Source organism: Botryllus schlosseri, chromosome 13 (genome assembly GCF_051294905.1).
Source record: "Botryllus schlosseri isolate E-star chromosome 13, Bs_hap1, whole genome shotgun sequence".
Classification (NCBI taxonomy): Eukaryota; Metazoa; Chordata; class Ascidiacea; order Stolidobranchia; family Styelidae; genus Botryllus; species Botryllus schlosseri.
In genome coordinates this window covers 1,465,792-1,479,908 of record NC_137248.1, presented here as the reverse complement: position 1 = coordinate 1,479,908, position 14,117 = coordinate 1,465,792, and the positions used below count along the sequence as shown (strand labels likewise).

The following is a 14,117-nucleotide window of genomic DNA, read 5'->3' as shown; positions in this document are numbered from 1 at the left end:
CCCAATTGGCCGCAAACATACTTTAACATGCATAATTGATTACCGCTAATATCAAAACATAACGGTCAGAAATGTGTGTCAAGACTGGAGTTACCAAAAATTATAAATTTCACCCAAGAACCCCACGAAAATACTAGGTTGCCTAAAAACGCGTCAAACAAATCACACAGTTTGGTGATCGAAACTGAGACTGTCACAAAGACCCAGTTCTACCTTGTTGCAGGAGAGAACCAAAGGAGACAGCTTCCGCAGTCGCCCAGTCTACCGGAACGCGAGTTGTTATTTTCTCTCTTCTTGCGTCGGCATACATTTTCTCGAGTCGCGAATGCATGATCTGCGGAAATAATTGGAAATAAATTACTCATGTAGGCCTACTTCAGACGGTTTATTTTCAACTTTAAATTGAAAAAGTATTAAAAAAAAAATTCAGATTTTACTGTCAACCTATTATATTATTAAGTTGTCTAAAAGAACGATACTTGACAAACCGGTAGAAGCGAAGTTATTGCAGTTGAAAATTTTGGATTCGCAAAAATAACCCGAACTGTGGGTAATCCCGGAAATATGAATGAAAAACTCAAATAACTTTGCTTCTACGGGTTGGAATCGCGTCAAATTTGTTTTGCATCGTTTTTTTTGTGGGCAACTCAACAATTTCACGGGGTTGAAGGCAAAATTTGCAAAATTTTATTTTTTATAATAAATTCAAAATGTTCAAACTCCTGTACGTTCACATCGAAGTAGAATCGAGGCCAATTTGGGGCGCAGCATTTTTTATAGGCGACCAAACAATTTAATGATTGAATCCCCATAATCCAGAAAAAAAGTTACATTTGAACAACCCTAGTAAATATGTGTTGTTTAATGTAGGCCTACTGATTAGATGTTAAAATGGGTCGAAAATGGGCTTACATGGCTTTCAGGAACTTCCACCGACTTGATAGCGATATAGTTGAGATTTTCTGCCGGGTACCCTGTGTCCCACGACGAAATTTCAGACACGGAAGGCAACTTCATACCGGACCAATGCCCGTCCAGATAGTTAGGGGCGGGCTGGAAGGACTCCGCGTTTTTCAAGTGCCGGTTCAGGCTGTCTTGGACATCGGATTTCCAGCGAGCTACTTCATCGGGAGATAAGATCCCGGAGCTCTTAAAAGAGAGAGAGAAAAAATGAGAGAATTCCGCGGACCAGAGCAAGAAAGCAGATAGCTAGAGCCAGAGAAATATGGTATTCTAGTGATCGGACGCTTTTTGCCACTAAAGTTGACTTATCAATGCAAATTATAGTTTCGATACTATTCACTGTTCTGGGAGTCTGGAAACCTCTATCAGTCATATCACAACATCTGGAACATGTAATGCAGAGCTTCGCATAACAGGGTTGTAACCAAGTCACAAGCAAGTCAAGTCGAGTCATTTTCAATTCACCATCGAAACAAGTCCGAGTCCAAGTCAGCTAGTGGAGGGTTGAGTCCGAGTCATAGTGTTTTGAGTCAAGTCATTATATTCATAGTTTAGTTTTCAGTTCAATCCACTTTTTTCAACTCTGTTCAAGTGATATAGAATCGTTTGCATTCATAATATCGTAATTTTCCTCAGTTTTAACGGTTTCTGGCTCTATTTACCTAGTATCAGGACTGATAGACGAAATACCAATCATGTGGCGATATACTATTCTTCGAAGTTACAATGCAATGTCCGTATTGGCCGTCCTAGTCTCGAGTCATATGACATGTTTCGAGTCATGCACAATGCCTCGAGTACAGTCGAGTCATTTCACGCATTTGAAAAATATTACACGAGTCAAGTCGAGTCATCAAAAAATCGCTACGAGTCGAGTCATGCCTCGAGTAATTACAACCCTGTATTTTACCTCTAATGGCCGATAACGAACTGATAATAACCAGTAAGGCTCCAGTGATAGCTACTCACCACAAGATGAGACGCGTACGATTCCGGAGGTGATGGGCGCGATTCGATATTTCGATACATCAACGGTTGTGTAAAAGACGGGTCGTCCATTTCGTTATGCCCCCATTTACGATAACAGTTCATGTCAACCACCACGTCTCTGTGACAGAACAAAACATGACAAATCAATTCGACCCTGAGAAAAAGGAATATATTAGGACGTTCCTTCTCATTAGTCACATCTGTTTGATTTGATGTTTCTGTATTTAGTTTATTATTTTTAACATAGTCGGTAGCCGTATACTTCCATAGGAAGTTGATAATTGATAATAAACCACAATGCTCTATGGCCCACCTCAAAATGCTCCTGCGGCCACGGCGCACTGGGTGAGTAATTCTGGTATCAGGGTCAGGGTTGTAACGAGTCACAAGGTTCCGAGTCACAAGTTAATCTCAATTTTTGCAGTTTAGACTCGAGTCAAGACGAGTCATTTTCAATTCACCACTGAGTCAAGTCTGAGTCCAAGTCGAAGATATTATGTTAACTGTTCAGTTTTCAGTTCAATCCACTTTTTCAACTCTGTTCAAGTGACATAGAATGGCTTGCGTTCATAATACCGTAATTTTCCTCAATCTTAAACAGTTTTTGACCCTATTTCAAGTATCAGGACTGATGGACGGAATACCAGTAATGAGGTAATTTTACTATTCTTCGAAGCTACAATGAAATGTTAGTCTTGGCCATCCTAGTCTCGAGTACGAGTCGAGTCAATACAAAAATTGACTCGAGTAATTTTACGCATTTGAAAATTGACTAAGTGACGTCGAGTCACCAAAAAATCGCAACTCGAGTCATAGTCACTACAACCCTGTCTGGTATATACGAAAGTAACTCACCTTCGAAATGTGTTTCGGTACTTCAAAGCGATCCTGGCTGCCCGAGCTACGTCCTCTGGATAATACCCATTGACATGAAGCACCGGGCATCCGACGGATTTTGCTGAAAATTTCAGACAACATATCAGAATTGAAGAAATAGAATTTTTTCAGCTTTTAGACATTAGGATGATGGCTATGCAGTAACACAGAATTAGAATTAAAGCTCCACATTTTCCACATTTTATCAGTTTAGATAAGAATTAGAATTAAAGCTACAGTTTTTTCCAGCTCAGGTTAGAATTAGAACTAAGATATGCCGACACAGTCGTTTCCGAATTAGATTAGAATTACAATCAAAGCAACATTTTTTTCGAAGTTTGATAAGAATTAGAATTACAGCTACACATTTTTTCGAAATCAGATTAGAAATAGAATTATAGCTACAGTTTTTTTCAAATTAGATAAAATTAGAATTACAGCTATACAGATTTTTCCAAATTATGTTAAAATTACAAATGTAGCAAGATTTTCTCCAAATTAGATTAGAATTACAGCGACACAGTTATTTACAAAATTCGATTAGAAATAGAATCACAGCCACAAAGGTTTTACCAATTAGATTAAAAGTAAGATTAGAGTCATGCAGTTTTTTCCAGCTTAACCTAGAATCAGGATTATAGCGACACAGTTTTTTAATTAAAATTACAGCCACAGTTTTTTTTCTAAGTTAGATCACAATTATTGAATCTGCAAAAATGAAATTAGATGACACTAAAAATCGAGAAACAAGAAATATGCTTTACCAATGTCACTGGTGTAGCGAGATGACCGTGCCCTGAACCAAGGCGTGGTGAATCCCAGCTGGTTGTTGACGATCAGGTGAACCGTCCCGCCCACGGCAAAATGCGGCAGGTTGCTCATATTGAAACATTCGGCAACAATACCTGAATACGAGCAGATGGAAATATGATAAACATTAAATCACGCATACATCAGCAGACTGCTGGATGATTAACATGAAAAATAATGCATTAAACTAACTCAAGTGATTTTGTTTGCGATTTCACAAAATAAGGATGATGAAATTATATAATTGTGAATCATTTTCAGCTCAAGAGCTTCTTGGAGGTACAGAACCTTATTATACAATTGAATACCCGAATCTGAATATTTTCGGCTGACACAATATAATGGGGTAGCCAGTAAAATTTAGAAATTTACTTTTATTAAATAAATACAAAACTTTTTTCTTATATAGCAATGCTTCTATAGGTTGGAATTGAGTTATAATTGGTGTGCAGCGTTTCTTTTTAGGCAACCTAGCAATTTCATCAACTAACCCGTAAAATTTGAAAAAAAGAAGTCATTTTCGAACAGCCTTCATGCTTATAAGTCCATGGACCAAAATGTCACAGTTAAATTTTCCCCTCAAATATTCAAGTTTATTTCAATATGAATATATTTTAGCCAAGGTATATTGAAGTTCTGTACCTCCAAGAAGTTCTTCCAGTACATTGATATGTGTATGTGTATATCTGAAGTGTTGTAATATTTCCTAATAACTATTACTAATAGTGATTGCATCACATCAGACAATCGAATTCCTACATTACGCCAGTGACTTAATTTCTTAATTATCATTGTAATCCGTAAAATTGAGATCACCACGAAACAAATCCATTATCTTACGCTCTCCTACTATCCGTCAGCAGACGAGATGTTATCTTACATAAACACCATATTTGTACATCTTGTTACGGCACGATGGATTACTGCATCCCTGCAATCTAACGGGGAAGCATAACGACCGCTTCCTGCGTTTCCAACAACAGCGTGATTCAATATTCATAAGCTTTGTGAAAGTCTATGACACAGGACAGGATCTTTCGTGAAACCGTCGCCTAATGTCGAAAAAGATGTTCCATGTCATCGCCTGACAGCGTGGTAATTCCATGAATCTCGTTTCACATGTCAAAAGAGTCAGTGCGACAGGAAATGAGGTAAATGTGCTGAGGATAAAATCGTACGGCATCACATGTCCGACTAATTTCTTCGGTGTTTACCAGACAGAACAGGTTGATCTTGCAGAAAGTTTAAATTGCACAACGTCTGTATAATATGAACTTTGCGCTAATCCTAATCGCAGCGTAGTTATGATGCATTTCATAAGGCAAGACAGACCATCAGAATTATAGCTACAGTTTCATCTAAGTTAGATTAGAATTGGTGAATTTGAAAAAGCTTGAATATGTAATGGAATATAACAAAAATCAGAGTTCATTAATTTCGCACTATACAGCTCTCCTGTAGCATGTTCAGGGGAACCAGAAATTAGGTTCGAATTAAATTTAGAGCAGAATCATTGGAATTAGATTACCAACACTATAATTAACTAATCCGTTGAACCGATGGCAGATGACATAGATAATAAGATCTGATTAGAATTACCTAGTTGCACAAGTCTGCAAGTAAGTATAGCTTATTTCACGAATTACTGAGAGCAGTCTCCACAAACTATCTCCATTTCTACTTCATTTGTATTGCATGGAAATCACTAATACCCATAAGCGTTCGGAAGTACTTTTACAGAGCCCTCAAGTAAAAATTGGCTACTAGCACTGCTTACTCGAGCAACTATTTCCACTTCCACGAGAGAAATTGTACTAATAACCGCATAAAAAAGTATGTGGAGATATAGGAAGAGAGCTTCTGTAGATCTTCTTGGAGGTAAAGAGCTTCAATATACTATTGAATAGTACATTCATATTGAAATAAACCCGTATATTGTCGGTTGACACTCAGGGATTATCGTCAGCAACTAGTACACAGATTTATTAGAATAACATTTTTTCTATGATAATTAACACATCGTTCATCATTATAAAACGTAGACTTCTCCAATTGACAGATAGTTACGAAATTGCAAGGTTGTGACACAACGCTCGACATATCTTACTGGAACGCTAAAAGTCAAGTCATTATTGCTGGTTGATCAAGCAGACTGCATTGGCCAGTGCTGGAAATTTTTCAATCATCTGAGACAGTTGATTATTGTACTTCCATTTAATCTTAAATGCATTTGGTTCTAGAGTCTCAGCAGAGAGGATCTAAGAACTGTATTATTATTGGTTCCAGAAATAACTTATCCTCTTAAACGCACAGATCGAGTTTCTCTTTGCTCATAAATAATTTGTTGCGTAAATTGCGAAAAAGAAACACAATGTGGATCACAATTTCGGTCGCCATTTTGCTTTGCGGCATAACCAGCTCGGTTGAAGGTGAGTTGATAATTATATAATTACGTATCACGTTTACCAATTTTTGTGTATGCAATATTAGTGAATTGATAACGCACATTGTGTCACATTGGCAGGTATGGACTACATAGTCTCTATGTGCAGATGAAATTGTTGAGTAGTAGGACTGTTCAAAAATAACCTTTTACTCAAAATTTCACTGGCTACTTGATAAAATTGATAGGTTGGCTGAAAAAACACTGCCCATCAAATCATTATTAATTATAGAATTACCCACCGCAAATACAATTTTTTTCAAATCCAAAATTTTCTGGTCCGATAGCTGTGCTTCTACGGGTTGGAATCGAGATAAACTTGCAACGCATCGCTTCTTTTTATACATATTAACAATTTCATGGGGTAGCCAGAAAAATTTGAAAAATTATTTTTCCATTTTTATAATAATTCCAAAATTTTCAACACTCACAGCTATGCTTCTGCAGGTTGGAATTCAGCAAAATTTGACATGAAGCGTTTTTTAACCAACCACACAATTTTACCAATTAGCCGGAAAAACTTGACAAAAAAGTTATTTTTGAACAACCCTACTGTATGTACCCAATGACCCACACATTAGATTTCTATCATCTCAAGTGATATTTCAATCAATCAGTCCAACAAAAGAAATCCAGTGTAACTGATTTTATGTGATGTATGCTTTAAACCAGAGGTCTCAAACACGCGGCCCGCGAGACCATTTTGTGCGGCCCGCGACGGCATTTTGGATTTCGAAGTATTCGACAATATTTAACTACCAATTTTTTTTTCATTTGAGAACTTAAAATTCGCTCGAAAAGTACTCCAGAAGCCTGAAACTACTCATCAAACTTCAGTATTACATAACTTTCAAAAGTTACCACGCAGCAGGCTAACTATTACGTGACATCACTTGTTTATTATGGTTAAACATGGCCTGTTGATGATTTTTACTGAAAATTGTGATTTGGACTTGGGCGCGACCTTTTGTAGAATCACCCGGACTTAATGGGTGATAAAATAAAAATGACTCTAGCTAAGTCGCGTCAAAGGGTACAATCAAAGAAGGAACTTTGTGACGCGGAACGCCGTGACTAGGTATAACCACGGACGCAACAAACTATCAAACTGGTATGGAAAATAGTAAAATATCAAAATGTCGTAGCTTGAGTTTCGTAGCTTATTTAGATATCTAAGCAGTTCGGCATGGCAACAATTGGCATTATGTTGCCCTCTTGATGTATAGTTGGTTACATCCTGTGTCATCTTGAGTATCTCTATCCATGTTATTATCGCCAATTAAATGTGGCAAATATATAGTGGTCGTAACCTATAATTCACAGCTGTATCATAAATGGATTCTTCGGCGATTGAACACGTCTATTGCTATGGCACAGTAATCAGTAGATTCAAGTTTTTATTGATCTGTTCAAATATTCGAAGGTAATAACGCTGATTTAATTTGACTTTGGTAATGATGTGACCAATAGCCTATTTATCAGGCGTATACCCGAAACCCGGTTTTGGCTGTACTGCTCCAATGCTCGGTATCAGATCAATCGTTGTAAACTTCTAATATTCTACCTATAATTGCGGCACGTCAAATGTCCGCTAGCTGCAAAATTATAACACGATAGCTTTTACGATGTCCCCCTATTTTTTCTCTCGCATGGTGTCTACAACTAATTATTTTGACCAACTATGCCAAGTACAACAACAATTTTCTTAACATATCTAAAAATGTTATCTTTTTCATGCCAGGCGTGAATTCACAATAGTAATTTACATTTTTACGAGACGTGTGAAATGTCAGTCTGCAAGGTCCCGTCAAATAAGGCCTACTTGGAAATACATTGAATTCTCCTATCATTGGAGCTGCAGCCCGAGGAGCCATAAAAAGTAGGAAATTGGCCACGTGCACATTTGAGTTTGAGACCTCTGCTTTAAACAGTGTTAAGTCTCTATGAAGTATCAAGACCCAGCCAGATTTGGCAACTAGATAATTCTAGTTGCGTAATTAGACTAATTGGAGCGAAATGCCGTTAATCTGATTTATTGTCATGAGACCTGACAAACCAAGGTCTTACATTGCTAGGAAGGAGAATTGTTACATAAAGGTATGCGTCAATGCAATATTCTATTTTGAAGGGCAGCGTGGCGTTTTGATGCATGCTGACAACATTTACATTTACCCCCACTACCGCCAAAATTACACCGAAGCCGCAAACTTCTGTATACGGTTCGAGGCTGATCTGGCACTTTTTAATGATGAGACGGTCAGAAATATGTCCAATGCAAGGAAAATAAGGTATGCTTTCTCCAGGGATTCACTGATTAAATTGTTAGGTTGCCTAAAAGAACGCTGCACACGCACAGGAGATTAAAAATTTTGAATTTAGTATACGAAAATTTAGAACAGCTTTCAAATTTTACTGTCAACCACATGAAATTGTTGCGTTGTCTACAAAAACGAGGAAAATCAAATTTGACGCGATTCCAACCCGTAGAAGCGAAGTTATTTGAGTTTTTAATTCGTAATTCTGGGATTACCCATCATCCAGGCTATTTTTGCGAATCCAAAATATTCAACTAGGCATCAACTTCGCTTCTATCGGTTGAAAGTGAGGAAAAATTGTTAAGCATCGTTCTTTTAGACAACTCAACGGTTTATTGGGGCTGACAGTAAAATCCGAAACCTTTTTCAATGATAAATTCAAAATTCTCAAGCTTCTGTGCTTTCACATCTACCAGTTGGTATCTAGCCATATTTGGTGAGAAGCGATATTTTATTTCTAGTTGCGCATATTGAAAATCCAGTAGTTTGTACAAGTCTTTAACCGGTGCCCACAGAGAAGTGTCACAATTTTCCATGACATACAATGTTACATCCCTACAGCTCGCAAGGGAACGAATTCTGGGTGAAAGAAAACTCTACTTCACCACCAAGCGACTGCAAATTTGTCGACATACGCAATGGAACAATTGGCAGAAAGAACTGCTCGGTGGAACTCCCCTACGTCTGCAAGGGACAAGGTCAGCATTTTTGTAGTAAATTCTCAATACGTACAAGGTCCAGCAACAAAGTATCGACGAGTACTATTACTCAACGAAGGCTGATAGTCATTTGGAGTACAGAGATGATGAAATGACTCGAGTCGATTAGTATGTTGACCCGACTTGTACTAGAGTCAATGCGACCATCCCATATGACTCGACACATTCTATATGACGTATTCAAATCTCGTATATTGCAGGGTTGTAATGACTCGACTCAAATCACGATTTTCTGATGACACGACTTGACTCATTGTGTATTGACTCGAGACTCAGACGGTCAAAACCCACATTTCGTTGTAATTTCGAAGAGTAGTGAAGTAACCACACTATTGGGATTTCGTCTATTGGTACTGGTACTTGAAAATGCGACCAGAAACTGCTAAATGTGAGGAAAAGTAGTATATTAAAAATGTGAACCATTCGATATCACCAAACAGAGTCATTAAAAGTGGGTCTAACAAGACTTTAACTAAAAACTGAGCTGTCGACACAATGACTTGGACTCGATTCATAATACCATGACTGCCTCTGCTTGATGACCTGGACTCGAACTTGACTCGGTGGTGAATTGAAAATGACTCGACTTGACTCGAGTCAAAACTGTAAAAGTGATATTGACTTGTGACTCGGAGCCTTGTGACTTGGTTACAGCCTTGTTATATCAGGGTCGATAATTAATTGAAAAATAGGCCCGGAACTATCTTTGATCTGTTTCAATAAACATAGAGTGAGAATATTGAGTATATCATGACTCCAAGGCCTTCGATATCAGCGAAGAGTTTCACAGAAGTGAGTTGAACCTGACTTGAACTCGATACTGAACGTGAACAGTGAACACTATGACAACACATCCATTTTGGCATGTCCAAGGGAACAATAATTGGCGATGGTCATGCTGTAGTGAATAAGATAGTACCCTAGACCAGAAAATCGTACTTTAACGATGGTCCGAATTGAATTTTGCCTCATCTTCAAACATTGTCAGCGTGGAGAAATGTCACCGCCTGGTCCGGGGGTTGGTTGGGATTTTCTGCTACAAAATTGAGAAGATCGGACGGGAGCACTATTTGCAAGTCAGGGAGGGGAGGGTTGATGGGTGAGTCTAGATACATTTGATGCGACAAGAGCTGATGTGTACAAACTACCGATCTTACTGTTTTTTTGAGTAGTTCTAGTTGAGGAATTGAAAAGTGAGTAGTTCTAGTTCTAGTTTAGTTGTAGAACAACTAAAAACATGTGTCTTCGGTCGGCATAAATCGTGATACCTGTGTTCTGTTGTGCGGTGCAGGGTTGTAATGACTCGAATCGCGATATTTTGGTGACTCGACTGACTCGAATCAATTTTTCAAATGCGTTGTGCGTGACTCGAACCAAGTCATGTGACTCGAGACTAGGACGGCCAAGACAGCCATTTCATTGCAACTTCGAAGAATAGTAAAGTCACCGCATGATTGGTATTTCGTCTATCAGTCCTGGTACTTGGAAATAAGGCCAGAAACTGACAAGACTGAGGAAAATTACGATATTAATATAATAGAATGTAAGCCCTTCTATATCACTCGAGCAGAGTTGAGAAAAATGGATTGAACCGGATTGCACTGAAAACTGGACACTGAACAGTGAACATAATAACTTGGACTCGAACTCGAGTCATATACTACGAACTCGACCCTCTACTAGCTGACTTGGACTCGGAACCTTGCGACTTGGTTACAACCCTGGTGTGATGTTCTTGTGGCCATTGCTCGCTCAGAGTCATCAGAGTCACTAGCAACAGTGGCGTAGCCAGGGGGGGGGGTGGGGGTGGGGTTGGTAGTCAAAACCCCTCACATTTCAAACTTGTACTGATGTTCACATGGAAAGCCGTGCCGATTTCGGTCACATAAAAATTAAAGAGTTGCTTCTCAATCGAATCTAGTTATTGTGTTTTGATTAGTAGTTCTAGCTCTAGTTGCAGTCGATGCTTTTGAGAAATGAGTAGTTCTAGTTATAGTCGCGATTTTTGAAACCCAATAGTTTGTGCAAGTCTGGACGAGAGATGATTGTTGACGATTAGTCTCGTAACACTATTTTCCTGCACAGGTCAGTTGGTCACAATAACGTCTGACGGATTACAGACTTTTCTTTCGACTCACAAGCAACGCGTTGAATATTACATCAGCAGAAACAACGGAAAGTAAGAAAAGCGCTTTGTAACGCCGAGATTGCATGTGACAACAGAAGAAAAATGCTTGAAATTTTCAAATTCTGTATACAAAAACGATGTGAAACATATTTGACGCAATTCTAACCCGTAGAAGCGAATCTATTCAAGCTTTTCATTCATAATTATGGACTACCCACCGTCCAAATTATATTTGCGAATTCAAAATCTTCAACTGCAATCACTTCGCTTCTACCGGTTGGAAGTGAACAAAAATTGTGAAGCATCATTCTTTTGGACAATTTAACGATTTCATGGTGTTGACAGTAATCTTTTCAATTTTTTATTTAAAATTATCTTATAATAATAATCTACCAGTTGGGATCGAGCCAAATTCGGTGCGCAGCAGGCAACCTAAAAAGATAATCAATGAATACGCGAAATCCGAAAAAAAAATTTCTATTTGAACAACCCAACAACCGCTGAGTCCCAGGAAATTAGGATGTGGAGGAAATGTACCATGATCGCACGCAATTTTCAATTCCAGCTCTTCACTTACTAAAAACTACACGAACTGGGCGCCAGAAAGGTCGCCGACACAAGGCAACAATTCCTGCATCCAAATGAAGAGCGATGGAACGTGGGACAATGTGGGGTGCCTGGAATACAAATACTTCATTTGCCAGTGGATGAAAGAGCCATCGACGACAACAGTTCAAGGTACGTGAAGATTGAACGCCCTTTTCACATATTTTTCAAATCATCTAGTTAGTTGCAGGCTTGAATTTTGAATAGTGAATAGTTCCAGTTGTAGTAGCGCATTTTGAAAATCCAGTACTTTTTCAAGTCTGATCAATACTGTTGCGGGTCAGAACATAGAGTCGAGTCATGAGTCAACTTTTCCATGTGACTTGACTCGAGTCGCTTCGCAAATATGACTTGAAGTTTCAGAAATGTGGATTGACTCGTGACTCGAAGCGAAAATTTTCGAGTCAATTTCAAGTCCTCCAGTAATCGATCGGTGTTGGGATAACTCTGGTCGTGATTTGACTCGAGTCAGCTTTTTCAGATGAGTTAACTCGAGTCGCTACGCAAAAATAACTTGATGTTTCAGAAATGTGGATTGACTCACAGTGAAATTTTCGAGTCAATTTCAAGGCACAAGGCAATCGATCAGCTTAGGGATGACTCTAGTCATGACTTGACTCGAGTCACCTCTAAAAATCGAGTACCTGAGTGATTCGATACTGAACCACGTATTATGCTTTGAGACGAGTATCACTCACTATGACGTCATAACAGATTAGAAGATGTCAAAGTTCCAATAGGTACCTTTCTTGCCGAAGGAATATGCTAGTTATCCATCACATGAAAGATACTTCGGTGTTTTTTCGACCATACCGATTTCATTGCACTTTGTGACAACGTAGTGGGATGGTCAGGACTTTGGAAATGTGTTATTTCCAGTACCGTTCGTAGCTTTGTACATTAACTAATGCTACGGCCAATTAAGGTCTCAAGGCTTGCACGGTGGAAAATAGTACCGAAACTATAATTCTCGTCGATAAATAACAGCCCTAGTTTCGAGTCACCTTCAAATATCGACTAACTTGACTCGACTCAACTGACGTCTAAAAATCAAGTGCCTTGATTTGACCCGATTGAAAAATATGCAATGATCCCCATACAAAATCAAATAAGAAACTCATCCCTATTTCGTAACAGTCGAACCGGAGGAAGAAACAACAAAAATGCCATCAGGAGCCGTTACAACTGAAACAACAAAAAATATGGGGCAAGAAACAACTCAGAAGGCCGGCGCCAAAACGGAAGCAATCGGCATGACAACTGTCGAAATGACCAGCACTTCTGGGTCAGCAATTGTCAGCGTATCGAAATTTACGAGTGTCATCCTTTTGGCTATGGCTCTCAAACAAGTATTGTGATAGCAGATTTGAACGTATATTTTACTGTATGTGTGTGAGGTTATACTGATTTTGTTATGTATTCCCGGGACATCGCTTCCTGATAACTAAGGCTGTGAAAAACCGTGTAACTGACAAATTCGATTGTAAATCGCGTATTAGGCTTCGAGCAGCCCTAGTGACAACATTGACATGTAGCGTAAATGTGTAACCCACTTTTAAAACTTTAGGTGTATTGTTAAATCTAGCCCAATACTTTGACCTTTTCAGTCAGTTAGTGAAAAATCGATTATGTTCAACGTGATGAATTATTCCACAAATTATTATGTTATGAGTTACAGAGAACATAATATCTGCTAATGACATTTTTGAAGCAGCTATTTGATTGCTTGTGACAGAAATTGGGTAAACATTATAAATCTGTGCGGAGCTGGTGTAACACATCCCCGAGATCACTGACACTGCCATACTACTGATGGTGGCTAGTTTATCATTGTTGCTTTTGAAATTTAACTGTACTTGGCAATAAAAATGATACGCTTGTATACGTCTGAAATGATTTGCAGCAAGTCAATTTGGAGAAGCATGCAGTGAGAATCGTTAAGGTGTGTTTCGTAGATCATTATCATCAGATTAGTTCTTTCAGAGGTGTAATTTTGTCCCCGTAGTCAGACTCAATGAAATTTATAGTTTCATATCGGTAGAAAACTCGCAGTAAAACAAGGTAGGTAGCCATTTATGATCAAGAGCACAGGCCCAGTCTCGAAAGTTTAAAATTGCCTTGAGTCCGTTAAAACTCTGATGAAATAATTTACAGATGTAATTCACAAATGTAATACGGTATAACTATATACATAATCCGGCATTAGAAAAAGCAATGAGCAAATGTATTTGATGTTGTGTTAGCTACAGCTAGTCGGAGGATTTGCA

The 14,117-nt window shown here is 38.5% G+C and overlaps 2 protein-coding genes across 2 annotated transcripts in view; one reads left to right on the top strand and one right to left on the bottom strand.

The window, feature by feature from the left end:
* LOC145454808 (solute carrier family 15 member 2-like) overlaps positions 1–14,117 on the top strand; it is a 383,011-nt gene that overhangs the window by 287,684 nt on the left and 81,210 nt on the right. The gene's annotated exons all lie outside the window — the stretch shown is intronic.
* The window catches only part of LOC145454802 (2-oxoadipate dehydrogenase complex component E1-like), a 31,145-nt gene that overhangs the window by 10,442 nt on the left and 6,586 nt on the right, over positions 1–14,117 (bottom strand). The window contains exons 8-12 of the mRNA XM_080332786.1: positions 3,594–3,734; positions 2,809–2,911; positions 1,933–2,071; positions 913–1,149; positions 214–334 (exon numbers count right to left, since the gene is read on the bottom strand). Of these exons, the coding sequence (XP_080188912.1) occupies positions 214–334; positions 913–1,149; positions 1,933–2,071; positions 2,809–2,911; positions 3,594–3,734 (741 nt within the window). The remainder of the gene's footprint in view (positions 1–213; positions 335–912; positions 1,150–1,932; positions 2,072–2,808; positions 2,912–3,593; positions 3,735–14,117) is intronic.